The sequence below is a fragment of the Mesoplodon mirus genome (genome assembly GCF_964341445.2).
Source record: "Mesoplodon mirus genome assembly, chromosome: 18".
Lineage (NCBI taxonomy): Eukaryota > Metazoa > Chordata > Mammalia > Artiodactyla > Ziphiidae > Mesoplodon > Mesoplodon mirus.
In genome coordinates, this window is record NC_138994.1 from 51716430 (window position 1) to 51737384 (window position 20955).

Sequence of the window (20955 nt, forward strand, 5' to 3'; positions counted from 1 at the left end):
CCTAGTAAAATTCCTGATTCTCCCACCCCCAAATCTGAAATGCTTCCAGAACAAAATAAATTATTTTATAGATTATTTTATAAAGGAATAAGAATGAGATGGACTTCAGATTTTTAATAGGCACCAGACGATAGATTTGCTTAGTCTACACTACAACAGCCACAAGGTGGAAGCAACCCAAGTGTCCATCAACAGATGAATGGACAAACAATAGTCTATATGTACAATAAAATATCCAGCCTTAAAAAGGAATGAAATTCTGATAAATGATATGACATGAATGAACCTGAAAATGTGCTAAATGAAATAAGCCAGGCACAAAAGGACAAATAGTGTATGATTCCACGTATATGAGGTACCCAGAATAAGCAAATTCATAGATAGAAAATAGAACACAGGTTACCAGAAGCAGGGAAGAGGAGGCAATGAGTGTTATTATTTAATGCATACAGGGGCTTCCCTGGTGGCGCAGTGGTTGAGAGTCCGCCTGCCGATGCAGGGCACCCGGGTTCGCGCCCCGGTCTGGGAAGATCCCACATGCCGCGGAGCGGCTGGGCCCGTGAGCCATGGCCGCTAAGCCTGCGCGTCCAGAGCCTGTGCTCCGCAACAAGAGAGGCCACAGCAGTGAGAGGCCCGCGTACTGCAAAAAAAAAAAAAAAAAAAAAAAAAAAAAAGAAAGAAAGAAATTAATGCATACAAAGTTTCTGCCTGCGGTAATAAAACAGTTTCGGAAATAGAGTGGTAATGGTTGTACGATACTGTGAATTTATTGATACTTAATGCTATGAAATTGTACACTAAAAAATTATTAAAATGGTAAATTTTATATAACGTATATTTCAACACAATTTTTAAAAAGGAAAAAAAATAAGTAGGCAACATGAATAGACCAATTACCATTGAGGAACCTGAAAGGGCAAAGATCTGCCTTGAAAACAGGTGACACACCTAGATAGTTCTGCAGGCAAGATCTGCCAGATCTGACAAAGGATTAGTATCCAGAATACATAGAGAACTCCTACAAATCAATAAGGAAGGGATAACTAACTCAGTAGACAAACAGACAATGGATATAAACTGGCATTTCACAGAGGAAATGCAAATGGCCTATAATCAAGTGAAAAGAAACTAATCTCACTAGTTAACAGAGAAATGAAAATGAAAGGAACTAGGTACCATTTTTCATCCATCAGATAAACAAAAAGGAAAACTGACAATATCAAGTGTTGTTGAGGATATGGGGAAATGGGTACTCACACACTATGCAGATGGTACTATAAATAAATAAAGCCTCTTTGGAGGGCAAAGGGGCAGCAGTTATTAAAATTTTAAATGCATGTGACCTATCACCCAGAGTCTATCCTAGAGAAATACTTGCAGATGTGCAAAAGGGAGTATATTTTTACAATTAGAAGCAAACAGTCTAGTGATATGAAAATGGTTAAATAATCTGTGGTATGTTATACTACAGAATTCTATGCATCTGTTAAAGGGAATGACATAGGTTTGTATACACTGATGTGGAAAAACCTCTAGAATACACTGCTAAGCTAAAAACAAAGAGAAAGTTTCAGAATGAAGCATACAGTATGAGATCATTTAAAACAAAACAAAGCAAAATAAACCCACAATCTAAAACTACAGATGTATTTAAATGCACAGAAAAAAATCTGGAGGATAAGCATTAAATTGATAAATAGTAACTCCTTCTATGGGTAGCACTGGGGTGTGAGGTACAGTTAAAGAGGACTTGAGTTTCATCTGGATGTTGACTTTTTTCTAATAAAGAAAATGTATACGTGTATTACTTATATAATTAGAAATAAAGGAACTTAGAAAACAAGAGGCCTGCAGCCATCAGGCCTCATGAGAAAGCAGAGTTGAAAATGATGGCTCCTGCTGAGTACCGGCCCCTTCATTTCCTCTTTGTTGCAAAAAAAAAGGTTGGGATCCATCAATTTTGACTGTCTCTTAGTATTGTCCCTGCTGCTACTTCTAACAGAAAAGGCATTAAATTCCCCACCCCTTATCTTCCTTCAGATCCTCATCTTCCTTCTCTTCAAGCATCTGCCTTCCTTTCTACTGGCTCTGAATCTAGGATTAAAACTCAACAGAATAGGAAGGAAAGAACAAATTTAAAGAGGCTAAGTCATCATTTTGTCACATCTGAAGTTCAAGGGCAGACTGTATTTGCAAAGACTACCACAGTGATCTCTCACCCCACGTGCTCTTCGTTTTTTATTATTATTTAATAATACTTTAAAAAAATTTATTTTTGGTTGTATTGGGTCTTTGTTGCTGCAGGCTTTCTCTAGTTGCAGTGAGCGGGGGCTACTCTTCGTTGCTGTGCACGGGCTTCTCATTGCAGTAGCTTCTCTTGTTGCAGAACACAGGCTCTAGGCACACGGGCTTCAGTAGTTGCAGCACGTGGCTTCAGTAGTTGTGGCTCACAGGCTCTAGAGCACAGGCTCATTAGTCGTGGCGCACAGGCGTAGTTGCTTCACGGCATGTGGGATCTTCCTGGACCAGGGATCGAACCCATGTCCCCTGCATTGGCGGGCAGATTCTTAACCACTGCGCCACCAGGGAAGTCCCCCACGTGCTCTTTATACCAATGGGGCTTTGACACTCCTCCCGTTGGGAGTGGGGGAGGCTATATTCCTTCCTCTTGAATCCTGACAGGCTTGTGACTACAGAAACGATTCTCTGTGGCTTCTAAGACCTGGTTCTCTTGGCATGCTCATTCATGGGCCCCAGCACCACCTCACCATGAGGAAGCCCAAGCAGCCCAGGGAGGACAACCCAGCTGAGCTTGCAGCTGACAGCAAGCTCCAATCTGCCAACCATGAGATTAAACCAACGGATCCTCCAGTCCCCTGTGGAGCCGCCCCAGCTGATGCTGCACGGAGCAGAGATGAGCTGTCCCTGCTGGGCCAGGCCACATTACACGAGCAAAATAACAGTTGTCATCAGCCACTAAGTCCTGGGTTTTGTTGGTTTGTTACAAGGAAGCAGACAACTGGAACAGTTTCCCTCACAAACGTGGGCTTCGTTCACTCCAGTGAACCAGGCCAGCAACTACCTAACACAGGTATTGTTAGAAGACATGGTAAGCAGGTGGTGAGGGGACAAGAGGGGACGTCTGCAACAGACAGAGTCAGATCAGGTGACCTCTGAGGCTCCTTCCCACAGTGAGATTGCACAATGAACATCCTGAGCTGAGTGCTTAAGCACTTCCCAGCACCACCTTTTCTTAAAAGGGAAGATCGTTTTCTCCAATGACATTTTACCTTTCAGAAAGCTGCCGGATCTGTGGAATTCCCATATATTTGTGGAAGTGCTCCAGAACATTCATTACGCCCTGAAGAAGATTAGCAACTTCTCCATACTGCCTTCTCCTGGTCATGGCTCTGCAAGGAAATAGGAAGTTGAGGACTCCAGAAAAACACTAAGGACACAAGATACAGATATGGACCAACCTACTCTGTGCTCTAAAATAGACATCAACTCAACTTAATAAGCATTTCCTGAGCACTGAATATATATGGTGCTGTGCACTGGGGGAGAAAAAAAATAAGACCGGGTCCAAATCCTTAAGGGAACATGAGTTAGTAAGGGAGAGAAACAAGGACACATCTAAGTAGTACCAAGTAGGATGAATGGAGCTCTAAACAGAAGTCCAAGTTACGTGCTCTGGGACGTACAAAAGAATGTGTGAGTGATGGAGTCTCCCTGGGTGGGGGAAGGGGAATCTGGGAAGACTATGGATTTGGGATTTGGGATTTGGGTTGGGTATTATGGATTAGTTGGCTTTTGACAGAGAGCAGGGGTCGGGATGTTATTATTCGAGGGTTACGGCATTTGAGCAAACCAAACCCATCTCAGGACACAACAAAGAGCACGTCTATGCACTTACATGTTAACTCAAACCTGTAGACTTTAAGCCAATGTTAAGCAACTCTGTGTATGTTTAGGTATGTTTAGTTTCCCTGCTGCTAAGGTTAATGAAGCTTAAATAAAAGGATGCTGATAAAATCAACAGTTACACACAGCAAGGAAGGAACAAACTATTAGATTTAAAATTTTCATTAGGATTGGGTTTTTTAATTAAACGTATAATTTATGACTTCCTTTACAAGGCATTTAACAAGACAGGATCAAGTTCAAGCCAAGGAGTTACGTTGCTACCGCTGCCTGGTCTGCTGGTTTGTTGGAAAGCACTGAGCACCTGGGGAAAGGGACAAGGACACTGCTCTTCCAGTCTCCTACGAGCCTGCTGACCTCTCCGACCACTGCTCGCAGGAGAACAGGCCAGGGTTCACTGAAGACCATGCAATGTCTGGGAGAGACCAGGAAGGAGCCTGTCCCCTATTCGCGCCAACTTTGGATACTGTGTCTAAATTCCTATGGAGGTGCTCTTTCTCTATCCACACGTGAGATTACACTGAGGCTGGGACAGGGGCAATTCTCATGAGACAGACCACAAAAGTAAACAGGAATATCAGAATCTTCTAGGAAAGGAGGCCTTTGGGCTGCTTCGCTGTGGTCAATAACCAACTCTTCCTTTTAATACTGTTTCTCATGTTCTCATGTACCATTCCCTACAGTTCCCCTACAAGCCAAACAGAAAGCTTCTGCCTTTGAACAAGTGGGTGGAAAAAAAAAGAAAAAAGTGGGTACAAGGATCTGTTTCCATAAGGCATGTTCAACGACAGTGCAACTGAGCCCAACACAAGCAGGAAAACTTGCCAACGCGCAGGCTAGGGGCGTGATTACAGCCCTACACTGCCTCATCAGCCTCCGTGGTAGAGATCTACCACATGGAAACAACCTGTGCTCTTAAAGTCATTCTCCACATGCTTTTTGGGCCCCTTTAGACTCACCTGGCCCTCACCTCAAAGTCTTGTGTGTCTGTTACACGTTGAGCACCCGAGGGCACAAAGCCAAAGTGGTGACTAAACATCTGAGACCGCTTTGCAGGAAGCGGGCCAGGATGATGAGACTCTCCTGGCTGAGAAGTAAATAAACCTACGGGGCCATCTCCTCTGTGATACATTTATTTCCCGTGGACCCGAAAGGGACCGCTGACGTGCTTACTCGAGGGAATCAACGCCGCCTGCCAGCATGTGCAGGTGGTTCAGCGTCGTGATCGAGGTGGTCAGGTGGCGTTTGGCGTGATCTAACTGCTTGATGTCACGGGTGATTTCCTTTACCTAAACAGTGAAAAACCACAGGAGAAAAAGGAGGAGGGTTAAGACAGACGTCAACCGGTCTGCGAGTGGCCTCCAGAGAAAATAATGCAAACGAAATAGGGACAAACATACCTCGCGTTAGCCCTTGGAGGAAACACAGGTGTCCTCTCAATACATACTCAAAATTAATTTCCAATCAGCCCGTTTACATTTAATTGGGCATTTCTTCAGCAGACTTTACCCAGGGTTACAAAATCCCCAGTTGTGAGAGCGAAATGAACTTTATTCTTCACCCCAAGTAAAGTGGAGTGAGCCACACAGTAGCTGCGTATGGAGCACACGGTGTCCAGGTGCCAAGGACGGCGGATCTCCTCCTGAATGAGGTCAGGGAAGTATGTACGCCTTCTGGCACCGGGGTACAAAATGGACAGCATACTATGAGTCAGCTAATTCTACTGAGATGGGCTTTATTCATGGATCTAGGGTTTATTATCCAGTCTCCAGAAGATTTCTCCTCAAATCTCAAGAAGACTGAAATGTAACCCAGCAAAGTAAGCTTAACATGGCATCATTAAGAGCAGAGTCTTCAGGGAGACAGATGGCAATCATGGGAGTAAAATTGCAACAGTGTTGATCCAGCGGGTCCAAGAGAAAGAAACTCTGTAGCTGGGAACGGAAGTATATTTCAGTCGCTAGAAAAGTACGTTCAGTAGTGAGGTGGGAACAATTCTCCACCTTTGCTAACACCTAGGCGGACTCTCCCACTAACCTGCCTGAGTCCATGCGGAACAAGAAACTTTCTGAAGAGCAATTAGGTTCCCCAGGTTCTATGACACCCGGAGGGAAGGGAGCGCCCTGGATACCAAGCACAAACATCCTAGTTACTGGAAACATAGGTCTCCCATTAAAAGTGAAAAAGGCCGGTAGTGAGTTAAATTCACATGGCCTGATTTTTTAGAGTTTGATCATCCTGGGTAGAGTTATGAAGTAAAGGTCACGACCTGTACAGCTGAGATCCACACCCACAAACCCGCAAGGCTGACCTGGATCCTAGCAGAAAAAGCCTCTTTCATGGGGACTTGGCCCATCAAGCCTGCTCTCTCTGTGACCCTCAGGCCACCAAAATGTCTCTATTTCTCTCGCGGGGGTTTGGGGAAGAGGTGAAGAACCTACCACGCCTTTATCAAATAACTGAGTTTGGGGGGAAAGACGATCAAGAATGATATAGATATAGGAGTTCGGCCTTATAATCTAATTACCCTTCCAACTCTGAAATAAATCATCATTCTCTTTCCCACCAAAAAAAAAAAAAAAAAAAAAAAAAATCCCTGTACTCCTTCCTGGGTTCCTTAGCTCCAGCGCTAGTATCAGGGGTCTTCAACTACTGTGTTAAACGTCAGCGTCACCTACCACTCTTCTCGTCCCTGCAGGTCCTGCATCCTTAGTCAGTCATTAAATCCGGAACATTCTTCCTCTGCCTCATCTCAAGACTCTGTCCCTTCTGCTCCTCCTTCAGGCCCTCGCTGCTTTGCACCGGAGCTCACTGGTCCCTTCACTCCCAGTGTTCCCCATCTCTCCCCATCACACACCCTGTGCTTCCCTAGACAGACCCAACTTCTTGTTATTCCCCAAGTAAAGCCCTTAATGGCAGCTCACGCAAGCGGTGCTCAGGCCAAAGTCACACGAGACCGGTTCGCAAAACAGAACGCTGGTCGTTAATTTACCTTAACTGTTACCCCTGGGCAGCCAAAAAAGGACGGAACAGGACATGGCAGGTTTGGGAGTCAGACAGTTCTCGGGTTGAATCTCGGTTCTTCCATTCACCGACTCGGTGTCCTAGACCAAGTGGCTTAGCCTCACTGAGTCTCAGTTTCCTCACTGATAAAATGGTCAATCATAAAAATAATAATGAGAGTAAAACCGAGTTCATAAGGCTGTTGTGAGGGCAAAGTTAGATCACTTGTATAAAGGAAGGGGCACGGTGCTCGGCACGGTGAAAGAGATCCACAAATATCCTCTTCTTCCCTTTAGCAAAGCACTGTCTGGGGAAGCAGACTGCTTTTTTTTTTTTTGGCCACACCACACGGCTTATGGGATCTTAGTTCCCCGACCAGGGATCAAACCCACGCCCACTGCATTGGAAGCGCAGAGTCCTAACCACTGGACAGCCAGGGAAGTCCCAGACTGTTTTAAAATAAAACATCTAATGGCATTAGGAGCGGTCTACTCAGACTGTTACTGCATCCCCCCTCGGCTTGAAGAGGGAGCGTGGTCCAGGCTAGCAGATCGGAATCCTAAGTGCTCACCGAATCTCCACAGTTCTGTGATGTACACACAAATATTACCTCCACTTCACAGAGAGGCAACTGAGATACAGAGGGGGCAAGTAACTTGCTTAAGGCCCCCAGGGAGGAAGGAGAGAGGGTGGATCTGGAGGCAGGCGGTCTGACGTCAGAGGCCATGCTGCTCACTAATGTTTTCCAACTGTCCCCTCTCCCACCCCACCGCCCCATGTCCTCTGCTGAAGCCAGGCCCGCCCCCGCCACCTTCCACAGCCTGTCCAGTCTTGCCAAATGGGCACTGAAGAGAACTGAAGGGTCCATGGGAGTGTGACCTCGGATCTGTTCTTGAGTAGATTATAATAAGATGTAGGCAGAGAAGTCTGGGAGGGTTCAGGAGTTCTTATAATCAAAACGAGTAGGGGGAAAAAATGACATTAATAATAGCTTTCATTCATTAAGCAACTAACCCCAGCCCAGTACTACGCTCTGTGCTCTTCATACATTTAATTCTTACAACGTCCCTTTGAGGTAGTTATTATTCTTATTAAGAGTGGAAGAAACTGGCAGGCCCCTCGGTCGGTGGAGGCCTCTGAGCACATCACCCGAGGGCAGCACTGCGTAGAGGGAGAGCTTAATCAAGCCCCTCAGCACGTATCACAGGCAGGATGCAGCCCACCTCCCAGATCCAGGTCCAGTTTTCAAGCAATGCCAAGTTACATGTCATACATCTGAACTGAGAAACACGTGATATAAACAAATGCTAGAGAAAGGAATCCAAAATGACTAGGAAACTATTTTGGGGAAGGGAGAAGAAGAGAACTTTCCCTGTTTAAAAACAGGGCTGCAAATACAGGGCAGCAGAGATAGTGAGTCACTACATGTCTAGCGGCACCTCCTGAATGGATGTCGTCCCAGGGCCAGCATTGGAGACGTGGGTGCTGTGGTTGGCAGGAAGAGGGAGAACAAGTCTATTAACTAGTATGACTGGACAAGAAGCCAACTTCCTCTTCTGGCGCAAAAATGTCAGGAAGAAACCGAAACTCACCATTTGCTCCGATTTTTCTGCTTTGTCCTTGATATCTTTGATTTTTCCAAAGAGCTGTTGAATCGCTTTCTGGGCCTCTTCAAGTGCCTAGAATAAGAGGAATAAATGAAAAACAAGGCAGCACCAGTCCCTACACTGTGATCAAGTGCAGCCTCAGAAGAAAATGCCTAAAGCTCTCTTGCTTCGTTGCACTTGCGTTGACAATTTTACCAGACCTGAGACCTAAGCAGCAGAGGCAGAGGGAGTCCACCATTTGGATACAGGCAAATAAACACTCAGAGTTCTTGCCAAGTTGCATCATAAAGTTTTAATTTAGAAACTAAACTATTTCCCTCTATATCAGTGATTACTACACATACTGATGACAACAAATAAATAAGACATGCACATCTGTGTGTGTGTGTGTGTGTGTGTGTGTGTGCGTGCACGTATGTAGTAACCTTCAAAACACTGAAGAGAGACATAGGTGGCTCAAAGTTGGGGGTAGGGGAAGCTTTGGGTTTTGAGAGTTCCAGAAGATGGTGTCATCAAAAAAACAAACAAACAAACAATCAGAGCTGTGCACGGGGACTCCAAAACCGTGGGCAAACCTTAAAGACATTTGTAAGTACCCCACTTGGAAATCAACGAAATGAAGTTAGAAAGGAATACTTACACCTAACGGTGAGCTAAATGTTTCCACTGAAATAAAAACCAACAAAGATGGATGCCACCCATTAAAAGCATTACAACCCACAGTGGTAATTGCATGAGTCTGGGAAGCAGTATTAGGGGAGGGGAGAGGGCGCTCAGCAGCACACGTGAAGAACACACATACTGGTGAAAGAGGCAGCGGCCAAAAGAAGAACTCCCACTTCATTTCATTGAACGCACTTTATTTTGGATTTAAGAGTGGCCTGGGGACTTCCCTGGCGGTCCAGTGGTTAAGACTTCGCCTTCCAATGCAGGGGATGTGGGTTCGATCCCTGGTCAGGGCACTAAGATCCCGCATGCCTCGTGGCCAAAAAACCAAAAACATAAAACAGAAGCAATAGTGCAACAAATTCAGTAAAGACTTTAAAAATGGTCCACATCAAAAAATAATAATAAATAATAAATTTAAAAAAAAAAGAAAAAAAGAGTGGCCTGTCCTAACATGGCTTCCCGAGCCCTTTGTAAATGTAATGACAAGGCCAGCATCGCCCTAGAGCTGTGTGTGGCCATCTGTGCCTGCAGGGGGGAAACAGCCAGCCTCCTTGAGGACACCCTGACAGAGGAAAGAGGACAGCAAAGCTGCAACGTGGGGAGAAAGTCAAAAGCCCTGACAAGAGTTATTTGAACCTCCACCTTCAGTAGAACCCAGCAGAAGAGCTACCTCTAGACTATGAACTAACACGTTTTCTTTATGGTTGAAAAACATCCTCAAAAAGCAAACTTAAGTCTGCTTCCGCTGCAGGAAGTTCCTTCCTTGTTGGAAGGAGGGATCGTATCTCCCTGTCTTTCCCAGGTTTCCGGGAGGCCCACTTCTCCTGATGCTGGGACTCCTTCCTTCCCCTGCCACACGCCTCGCCCTGTGTGTGGCTCAGTCCCAGACAGAGCTCTCTTCTGACCTTCCTCACCTCTGGGACCTGCAGCGGTTTCACGCCTGGGGACAAGGATACCGAGCTTCTGCATGTGACTATGTTGTGGCTTCCTTTGCCCGTTTGTTGCCAAGTCTGAGGTGATGCTAGTTGAATAAACAGCAGCTCACACCACCTCCTGGGACAGGCAGGGAGTGGGTGTTTGCTCTGCTGGATCGCTTCACTTAGATCTACCAAGGCTGGGGAGCAAAGAAGCTTTTATACTTGTCATTTCTGCCGCCCGGACAGAGGTATTTTAATCATCAGAAGGTTTGGTCTTAGAACAACAGCTGGCATTGCTCTCAGAGACCAAAATCCGTAACTCGGGAAGTTTTACCTGAAGAGTAGTGACCAATCAAAAGGGGCGACGGAATGGAACTGGGTCTCACTGAGCAGTCCCTCTCGAACCCATTCCCTCCCCAGAGGGTGCCTCACTCAGCAACTGCTTCCTCTCCGCTTCCTACCATCCTGCCTTCCTCACTCCCAGATTCAGCACCCCCAAAACAGTTGTGGTGCAGTGAGAAATCCCTCCACTTTCCAGCCAGAAGGCAGGAGTTTGAGGCCTGTCTCTGCTGTCACATACCAGGACAACCTCTGTAGGCATCAGTTTCCTCATCTGCAAAGTGGTGACAATGCCACCTACTTCAGGTGTTGTTGGGAAGACTCAATGACATAATAGGTGTTGAAAGCTACACAGATATTAGGTCTATTTCCAGGGCTTTTGACCAGCCTGGGCAAATGCATGTTTGCACCTAGGGATACACACAGATATATCAAGTGGAGATATCAAGATGGACATATGAGTCTGGAGCTTGGAAGAGAGAAACTGAAATTCAGGTCATCAGCTTATAGATGATACTTAAGTCTGTAGAACTAAAAATCACCTAGGAAGAGGGTACAGACAGAAGAGAAAAGAAGAGAAGAGAAGCTGGCCCAGGGCTGAGCCCTTGGACACTCCAATGTTCAGCAGTCTAGGAGAAAAAAAGGAGAGAGAAAAGATGTAAAAGAAAAACCACCGGTGACAGGAGAGAAAATCTGGGACTGTGATGTCACAGAAGCCAAACAAAAGTGTTGGAAGGAAGAGGAAAAGAGTGATTATGCCTTACATTGTCGAAAATTCACGTAAGATTAGGACAGAGGATGACCACCAAACTGGACACCAGGGAAGTCGTTGATGACCTTGACAAGAGTGATTCCAGGGGAGACAGTGCGTGTGAGAGCAGGGGCCAGCAAATGATGGCCTCGGGGCCAAGCCCAGTGTGCCACCTGCTTCTGTAAACAACGACAGCTTGGATCACACCAATCCCGTTCGTTTAGGAATTGTCTGTGGCCACTTGCTCCACACGACAGCAGGGATGGGTAGTTGCCAGAGACCAGATGGCATATAAAATCAAAAATACTTACTACCTGGTCCTTAATAGAAAATGCTTGCTGACTCCTGGTATAGACTATTTTTTCAAGAAGCTTTTATGGTGAGAAGACAAGAGAGTAAACAAGAAGAGGAGAAATTGATTGGGGGGGTAGGGGGTGGGTAACGGGACAATTACGGAAGAGAAGGATTTTTTTATAACGTTCTTGAATTGTTTACTGTTTAAGTACCAGCTCTCTAACAGGACTGTAAGTATCCTTTAGAGTGTGGCCCAAGGATATGAATGGCACTCTCAGATCCCCTATGGTTCAGGCAATTGCCCATTCTGGTGGCCAGAATGACAGGCCTAGCTGATAATTACTGACTCAGTATAATTACCACTAGCTCCTTCTCACTCCAAAAGTGACTCTGATGATAAATCGTATGATCACCTCAACTACAGCATCTAACCAAAGCTGGAGCACAGCTGGAACTCGACAGATGTTTGCCAACAGATTAAAAACATCGTGGGGCACTTCTCAGAAGAGTAGCAGTGCTGAGGCTACTGTTCTGGATGAGGTAGGCTGACACCCATGGCTTTCCCTAACTCCAGGCACAACTGTAAGCAGTGGTTCAAAAACACAGCATCACACTTTCTGCAACTGTTATCTACTTGGCTAATGTGGAATCTAATGCTCCTGATGCTGCCAGGGGTGAGTAAATTCTAACCCCCCGGAACCTTCTAAAAAATGTTGCCTCATGGCACGGAAAAGCACTACAGAGGCCCTTGCCGGCAACTGCTCACCTTTTGGGGCACAGCTTGCATGAAATTCTGTGATCTTGTTGGTCATGTCATGGTATAAGGATGTGCTGATGGGATTGTAGCCATCATCTTCTGGCCAAACACTCTAAGACATATGACATTCAGCTAAGAAAGGCAAAAAGGGCCAGTTCTATACTTAGATCTCAGGGCTGAAGAAGTTTCCATGATCCTTTCTCAGAGAAAGGGTTTCTATCCCTATTTTTCTCTTACTCTCCATCTGGCATCCTACCAGAGCTGTCTCTGCTCAAGGTACCACTTTTTTCTTTCAGCAAACAAGTAAGACTCACACAATCTTACATTTCACAGTCTTAAAGAAAGACAAACTGTCTGCCAGATTTTTTTTTTCAGGCTGGAATACTTTCACTTGTTATAACAATGCACTGAAGTCGAGGAAATTTAATATAATTCACTTTCCAGAGTCAGAAAGGTTCTCCTGAAGCATTCATTCCGTCAGCAAGTCCATTCTCAACACACACCCTGATATTTGATATCTAATGTCTAATAATCAATCACACAGGAAGAGGAGTGCTTTGTAATTGGAAAAATCATAAGACCTACAAAAGGTTAAGATTTTATTTTTAAGTAACACTAAAATACTTTTGTACCTAGCTAATCAGAAAATGTGCTGAAAGAAAGATTCTGGCACTGTCCCTAGACACTCTTTAAAATAAAATGTGGCTACTTTTCCATTCCAGGCTGTATGTGGATTAAAAACAGAACTAATCACCCAAAAATGTCTGCTTTCAACCCACCCTTACTGGAGTTTCTGAATCGAGCACTGGAGCGTGGCTGCAGCCTGCATGGGAGGGTGCTATTAGGAGGCAGTGACTGTGGTCATCCTCTTTACTAACTCAAATCCTGCAATCAGGGGATGCAAGGCGACCCAGCGGGCTGACCCAGAAGACTCAGCAGAACCAATTATGCTATCTCTGTATTTTTGTGCATCATTAACTGTAACCATTATTCTTAATTTTCCTTGCCTCCTGAAGTAGACTCTGAACAGGCTACCACACTAGGTCACGTGCGCAGAAGATAAGCAGCATGGAACCTGGCACAGACCCCACTGCTTTCTTCTTCTTTCATCTCTTTTTTCTCCCCAGCACTGTGTCAGCCACCTGTGTAGATAAGAGCGGCTCCGAGCCAATGGAAATGCCTTGAGAAATTAACATCCCCTCTGGCTCTTAGATGCATCTAATTTTGCAGTTTGCTCTATGAGAGAATTATATTGCCCTTATCCTGTGAGTCCACGGGCAGCCTTTAAGAGATTTAAAACTGAGATCCCATTTGCTGCCACTACAGGAAGGAGGAAGAGGCTGCTCATTTTCAGAAGAACTAATATGGCATTCTGTTCTTTGAAAAAAAATAAGGTGCTAATATTCAAGGTTACTGGGAAGAAAATGGTATTTTCCCACTTATTCTGCTATCATTTCTGTGGTCCAACTCTACATCTGTCTGCCGGTTCCCTTCCTATTATTTGGAAAAACAATGCACTGTTTTAGTAAAAAGCAGGGTTTTTTTTTTTTTTTTTCTTTTTGCGGTATGCGGGCCTCTCACTGTTGTGGCCTCTCCCGTTGCGGAGCACAGGCTCCGGATGCGCAGGCCCAGTGGCCATGGCTCACGGGCCCAGCCGCTCCGCGGCATATGGGATCCTCCCAGACCGGGGCACGAACCCGTATCCCCTGCATCGGCAGGCGGACCCTCAACCACTGCGCCACCAGGGAGGCCCGCAGGGGTTTTTTGAACCAGCAGACTGGGATTCGAATGCCGGCCTTACCACTTACTGTGTGATCCCTGGTAAGCCACTTAACCTCTAGGGGGCACAGACTCATCATTTCTAGAACAGGGACAATAGTCCCAACCCAGAGACTTGTTAGGAAAATAGGACTTAGCAGTAAACACCCTGGGTACTGTTTACTCAGTACTGCCTTCCTCCTGGTAGTCTTCCTCTCTCTGTGTTCTGAGTCGCTGTCCCAGAGGCAGACCAGGCCTGAGCTGGGCCACTTGGAGCTTTTCTGTGATTTTCCAGAACGAATTGGGAAACAAAGTTTCTCTCTCTCTGGTGGTGGCATCCCCACGATGTGAAATTAGGTTCGATAGTAGCTGGTCTCCAGGTAGAGACAATGAAGCCGACTCCCGGAGAGGGACACAGACAGAAAGATCCAGAGCTGTATTCCAGTGCCACCTTCCGCTGTTTGAAAAGCCCAGCAGAGAAACTACTCTTTCACAGACTGACTGTTCAAAACAAGACACAAGAAGCTTCCAAATAATCCCCCTTTTGCCTAAGCCAGTTTGACCTGGGATTCTGTCTTCTGCAGTCGAGAGAATCCTGACGGAGGATGCAGCTCATAAAAGGGGTTTACTAAATGGTAATTATTAATATTATTCCCAGATCTCCCAGATAGAGTGTGACATTTCAGATGAGATTGTCCCTCTAAGAACCAAAGGTTGTCGACCCGTATTTTAGAGCTTTGCAAATAGGCTGGTTAAGCTCAACATCTGCAGGCACACACACAAGGGTAGCTCGTGGATTGGAGGGAGGTCTCCTTGAGCCATGTTGTGAATGAGCCATTCTCCAGGGGAAAAAAAAGTTTCAATCTTTTGTTCGCCCCGTCAACAAAAAGTGAGTGCCTACTATAGGTACTAAGCTAGATACGGAGAGAAAAAGATCGCAGATGGGGACACATCTTTAAAGAGCTTGTGAGGGGTACATAAGAAACAGAAATAACTAGAAGATGAGAACGATAGAAAGAAGTATGAATGCCAGGATCATTTGGAAAGCAAAGGACTCCGCAAAAATGTTGCTGAGGGCGACCACATCTGATGAGCCCTAAACAAAGTGCCCTGTGACATCCACTAAAGGCAGACACCTATGGGTAAGTAGCCTCTATTTATGGAATGTCCCTTCTTTGGACACTACTGGCTAGCCTGGTACCACTGAGAGCTGTTGCTATGGAAACAAGACATCCCCGGCTAGAGCAGAGGTGCTTTAAGAACTCTCAGCAATAAAAACAATGCAACCCACTCCCCACAATGGTGCTAAACAGGAGCAGGGGCTCCAGGGATCTCACTGCCACGGACGGCTGCACGTGCACAGCATCACGCTTCTCTGTGTCCTTGAACACACTAGGTACCTTCCAGGCCTGGCAGCCCCAGTCGGTCAAATGCCAGACGGGCACCCACCAGAGGCAAAGCATTGGTGCTAACATTAATTCCTCCTTAGCCCATTCAGAAACCTTGAGTACAAAGGGGCTTTATTTAAAGCACAGATTTCTTTCCAAGTTTGTGAACCAAAAGAATGTAAAGGGCAAAAGGAGTAATTTTCACCTTATTCGTTAAAATGCTCTGTTCCACCTGTTACTTTAATTTACGATTTCTGCAAACCACATCCGCTGAAAATGTGAACCAAAGAGTTCATTTTTAGTGTTTTTAGGAAACAAGCCGGAAATTAAAATGGTAAGACAGGGCTGGGACACAAATTCAGCAGTACCCAAACAAGACTGAACATTTAGATTTTAAAGTTCTGCTTATATCTGTTATTGCCCGTCACTTAAAATCTGTTCCTCCTGAAATAGTGGGGGAGTGGGGAATGCACTCATGCACAGCCTCCTTTGATGAAATGTAACCCCTGAGGATGAGCGCATTTAAAGCAACAACTCCAAATGGAGTTGGAGAAGGAAAAATTCAAGCAAGAGTCTTAGTTGCTTTGCTGAATAAAAGGTACAGAAATGCAATACTGTAGAAAATGGGGGCACATTTAAAGGAACAATCTGCCTGAGTTTAACAAAGGACTATTTCCCGCAAATAGCTAGGACTTCCAGGTTGCCAAGTGAAATTCAAATCCCCCATTGGAGTCACTCAGTAACTCTCATCTATATTACGGGTTTTCATTCAGGGCTTCATTTGGGGTTGACTTCTGGATGTTCCTTCAGCTGCTTTTTAGAGACACCTTCTGTACCAAAGCCCTCTAGGCTATGGCCCACCTTGGGGTTTCATCTGGATGACTTTCTCTTCCTGTTTCACTTCCCGTCAGGATTGGGTCCCATGTGTTCAGGACCACAGGTGTGCGGTGAATGCTCAGTTCTCTCCTTCCCTCCTGGAGTTCCTCTCTTGGTCCAGTTTCTTCTTCATGCTGAGGGGGGGGGGGCCAGCTGGTTAAGAAGGCCATAGTCACTGTCACTGTTTGGATTCCCTTGTGAACCAGTTAACTTTTCAGGTTCTGCAGTGGAAAAAAAGTGGCTCCCAAATCTGCTTTTAAAGTTTTGTCCCTGTTTAAAAAGAGAATTTGGTATACACAGGTAAGGCCAGATCAGAAAATCTGGACCTGTGATTAGCTCACCCAGTGTAATTTGGGGCAAGTCACAGAACCTGTGTGAGCCTGTTCCTACATCTGTAAAATTGGAAGAATAACATCTATGTGGCCTAATTCACATCTTTGTGAGGATTAAGTAATCGATGCAACAATGTTTTGCAGAATGTAAGATAAACATGTTTATTTGCTTTTTTGGTTTTGTTTTGTTTGGGGGGGGGGTTTGGCTGCACCTCACGGCTCGTGGGATCTTAGTTCCCCGACCAGGGATCAAACACGGGCCCTGGCAGTGAAAGCGCTGAGTGCTAACCACTGGACCACCAGGGCATTCCCCAAGATAAACATATGTATACTGTAATAAAACATAAGCACTATATATTAAGACAAACAAATCAAAATGTACCTTCTGCCTAAGCAACTCAAAATGTGTCTTTGCTTATAGTGAATCAATCAAGAATGACACATTGGTCTTCCAGCAGTACCTTCTTCATTCTAGAGATCTGGGTAATTACAGGGCTGACAAGTGTATTGGAACTGGACCACAAGATGCTAATCCAGAAACCAAAATCTCCAAATATCAGAATCTCCAAGTATTCGATGAAAAAAAAAAGTATAGCACTTGGCTTAGCATAAATGATATTATCATATGAATAATAGTTGGCTCTCTGTCCCTACTGTTCTCATGTGACTGAGAACAAGAAAAGTTCAGAAGTATGACAAGAAGACAAGGGTGAGTAACTAGGTCAGAGATGGGGTAAAGACCCCTCAATTCACCTCTTCTGTTTTATAGAAGATGGTATTTGGACCATCAGATTTACCTAGCTTTAAGTATATCTGTAGAAGAAACATCCCCCTTCTGGTTGGGGGCCATTATGAGAGTGACACTAATGTAGTTTGCCCAACATGCAAATTCTAGGTGTCACATACAATGCCTAGAGGTGAACACAGCATCTGCTCAGAGGGTCCACAATATACCACGGAAACAAAAATCAGAAATCCTGGCATGTGATCCAATGCTATATGAATGACCGTAAGTGTCTTGTATATTTTAGAGCTTTGATTTAGACAACTACAGAACACCAAAACAGACTAAAAAGGCATTATCTCTGGTTTGGCAAAACTAATCTCCTTCCAGAGGAGACCTTAGAGTCCAAATTAGAGTGAAGGAAATTTTACAGCTATGTTACAGACTCCTGAAAATAGGGATTTATGAATGGAAATGTTGACAGAACCACCACAGAACTGAATTCATGCTGCTCTAAATTCTGTATTTCCATGGATGAAAGAAGGGAGAGAAAAAAGGAGGTCAAGTTCTTACACGAAGTAACATAGTTTCAAATTCCCATCCACTGTTCAAACACACCTGGGTGACTTCCCCTGTCAAGGATCTAAAACCCAGAAAGCTTCACCTTGTCAGCAGCAATACTGCAATTTTTCTCATGAGCAAACTCAAGCTAAGGGTGGAATTTTCCTTCCATCACTAACAACCCACAGTCAAAAGCAAGAGTAACCTGGGTAACAGCCAGAGCAGCTACAGTCGTGATGAATAGCATTTTCCTTTTTAGATGTAGAGACTGTAGTTTAAACCTGTGACTGCCCTTAACATGGGAACAAGCAGATGGCAAAAGTTATGCTTGACCTTCTTTCTTGGCTCCTGTAGAGTGCCAGCGCACATGGAGATGGCTCAGAAGAATAACAAACTTCAGTGTTCCTCCTTGGCAATACTATTTTCCTAAAACCATTTTCAATAATCATGCTGCACACAAGTGGGACTTGATGTGTTTCTAAGGTCAGGAAGGAAATAGTCCAAATGCTGGACATGCTAACTAAAAGAAATCATCACGGTAGTTTTCTTTTTCGGAGAAGGCAGCAGTATTATTATTAGGTACTGAACACAAAAACTTAAGCCTGTAACTAATCTGAAACACATCGTCTGTATGGATTAAATGAAGACAAAACAGGCTTGTCTAGAGGAGGAATATATTAAAGTTCAGAACAATATGGAAAAAAGTCTCCATTTCCATTTATTAAATATTGAAATGATTAAAAATTACCATATGATCCAGCCATTCCACACCCTAGGTATATACTGAAAGGAACTGAAAGCAGGGACTCAGATATTTGTATGTCAGTGTTCATTATGGCACTGCTCACGTCCATGAACACATGAATGGATAAACAAAATGTGGTATACACAGGCAATGGAGTATTACTCAGTTGTGAAAAAGGAATGAAGTTTTTGAACAGGAATGAAAATTCCAGATACACATACCAGGACAATACACTGTGACCCAGCAGGTATTTAAGGTGGGTGAAATATTAAAAACAAAACAAAACTAAGCTAATCATCAAATGGAAAAACCATATGCTCCTATCAGAAGAAGATGGAAAGGCATATGATAAAATTCAACATCTCTTTTCTGGCAAACAGGCTTAGTGAACCAAGGTCATGAGGACAAGTCCTTAATAGAGAATTTGGAAATAAGAGACCTTCACACTCGGTGTCAGCTCTAGAGCAGAAGGGTCTTGGCTCTGTTCATTGCATTATCCCCAGTGCCTAGAACAGAGCCCAGCATGGAGAAAGCACTGACTTTCTGTAGGAGCGAATGAACAAATACACTAATTAGAGTCACTAAAATCAAGAACAAACTGCCTGCCATTCCTACTTATTGAACACTGAAATATTATTCAGAAAGAGTATTTCTAAAAATTTTAATCTCAGGATCCCTTGATACTTTTGGAAATTACTGAGGGCCCCAAAGAGATTTTATGTGGGTTATAGCTATACCATATTGGAAATTAAAACTGAGAAGTTAAAAAAAATTATTAATCCATTTAAAAATAACAATAATAAACCCATTACATGTTAATGGGTTTATGTGTAAAAACAAATAACATGTTTTTATGAAAAATAACTATATTTCCTCCAAACAAATTTCTTGAGAGAGCGGCATTGTCTCTGTGACTTTGCAAATATCTTTAGTGTCTTTAGACGCCACCTGGACTCTCATATGTGCTTCTGTATTGAATCTGTTGTGATAAGTTGTTTTAGTTGAAAAACATGATGAAAATCTGGCTTCACACAGATTTGCAGTTAGAAAAGAAAGAAATATCTTAATATCCTTTTCAGGTACTTATTGATAATCCTTTTTGAAACTACATCAAAACTTGGAAAGTGGTAGATTCTTTTTAAATTTTTTTAATCAAAGTATAGTTGGTTTACAATATTATATTAGTTTTAAATGTGTAACATAGTGATTCAGAAATTTTATAGATTATACTCCATAAAATTTATAATATTATATTAGTTTCAAGTGTATAACATAGTGATTCAGAAATTTTATAGATTATATTCTACTAAAAGTTATTATAAAATATTGGCTATATTCCCTGTGCCATACACTATAGCCTTGTAGCTTATTTTACACGTAGTAGTTTGTACCTCTTAATTCCTTACCCTTATTTTGCTCCTTCCCTTTCCCTCTCCCCACTGGTAACCACTCTGTGAGTCTGTTTCTGTTTTCTTATATTCATTCATTTTTTAGATTCCACATATAAGTGATAACACACAGTATTTGTATTTCTCTGACTTATTTCACTAAGTATAATATCCTCCAGGCCCATCTATGTTGTTGCAAATGGCAACTTTTCATTCTTTTTTCAGGGCTGAGTAATATTCCATATATATATATATATATATATATATATATATATATATATATATATCTCACATCTTCTTTACCCATTCATCTGTCAATGGATACCTTATGTTGCTACCATATCTTGACTATTGTAAATAATGCATCTATGAACATTGGGGTGCACGTATCTTTTTGAATTAGTGTTTTCATTTTCTTCGGATATACACCCAGGAGTGGAATTGCTGGATCATACGATAGTTCTACTTTAAGTTTTTTGAGGAAGAGTACTAGATTCTTAAAGATTGGTTGCAGTGTGGAATCTGAAATCTTATTACTGAACTTCTGATACTATGTTACATGAAAATCCACTGGTCAGTTGTGCTTTTGCCCAAGATGCAGAAAGCTCGAGTGTTGCTCTAACGTTAACAATGAGAAAAAAAATAAACAGCAAAATCACAACATTTCTTGAACCCATCAGAGAGTTGAAGGCAACCAGGTCTCCTGAAATCCAAGAGGTGGGGACACCCAAGAACTGTTTCATATGTGGCAGAGCCTAAGAGGAAGATGCAGATGCTATCCCAGCGGACAGGAAGGAATCCACTATGGTTTTTAACAAATTGCTAAGGGCCAAGTGTGGGGCTAGTGCAACAGCGTGGAACCTCTGGGAACTGCATAGTCGGCAGTTTGCACCCCTCTCAGGCTTGTTTCCAAGACCTGCAC

At 43.7% G+C, this 20955-nt stretch overlaps 1 protein-coding gene across 2 annotated transcripts in view; it reads right to left on the reverse strand.

Annotated features, from left to right (window-relative positions):
- VPS53 (VPS53 subunit of GARP complex) overlaps positions 1–20955 on the reverse strand; it is a 133313-nt gene that overhangs the window by 92424 nt on the left and 19934 nt on the right. For both annotated transcript variants that reach the window (XM_082605578.1, XM_082605577.1), the window contains 3 exons: positions 8520–8606; positions 5098–5213; positions 3291–3410 (listed from right to left, as the gene is read on the reverse strand). In XM_082605578.1, the coding sequence (XP_082461704.1) occupies positions 3291–3410; positions 5098–5213; positions 8520–8606 (323 nt within the window). The remainder of the gene's footprint in view (positions 1–3290; positions 3411–5097; positions 5214–8519; positions 8607–20955) is intronic.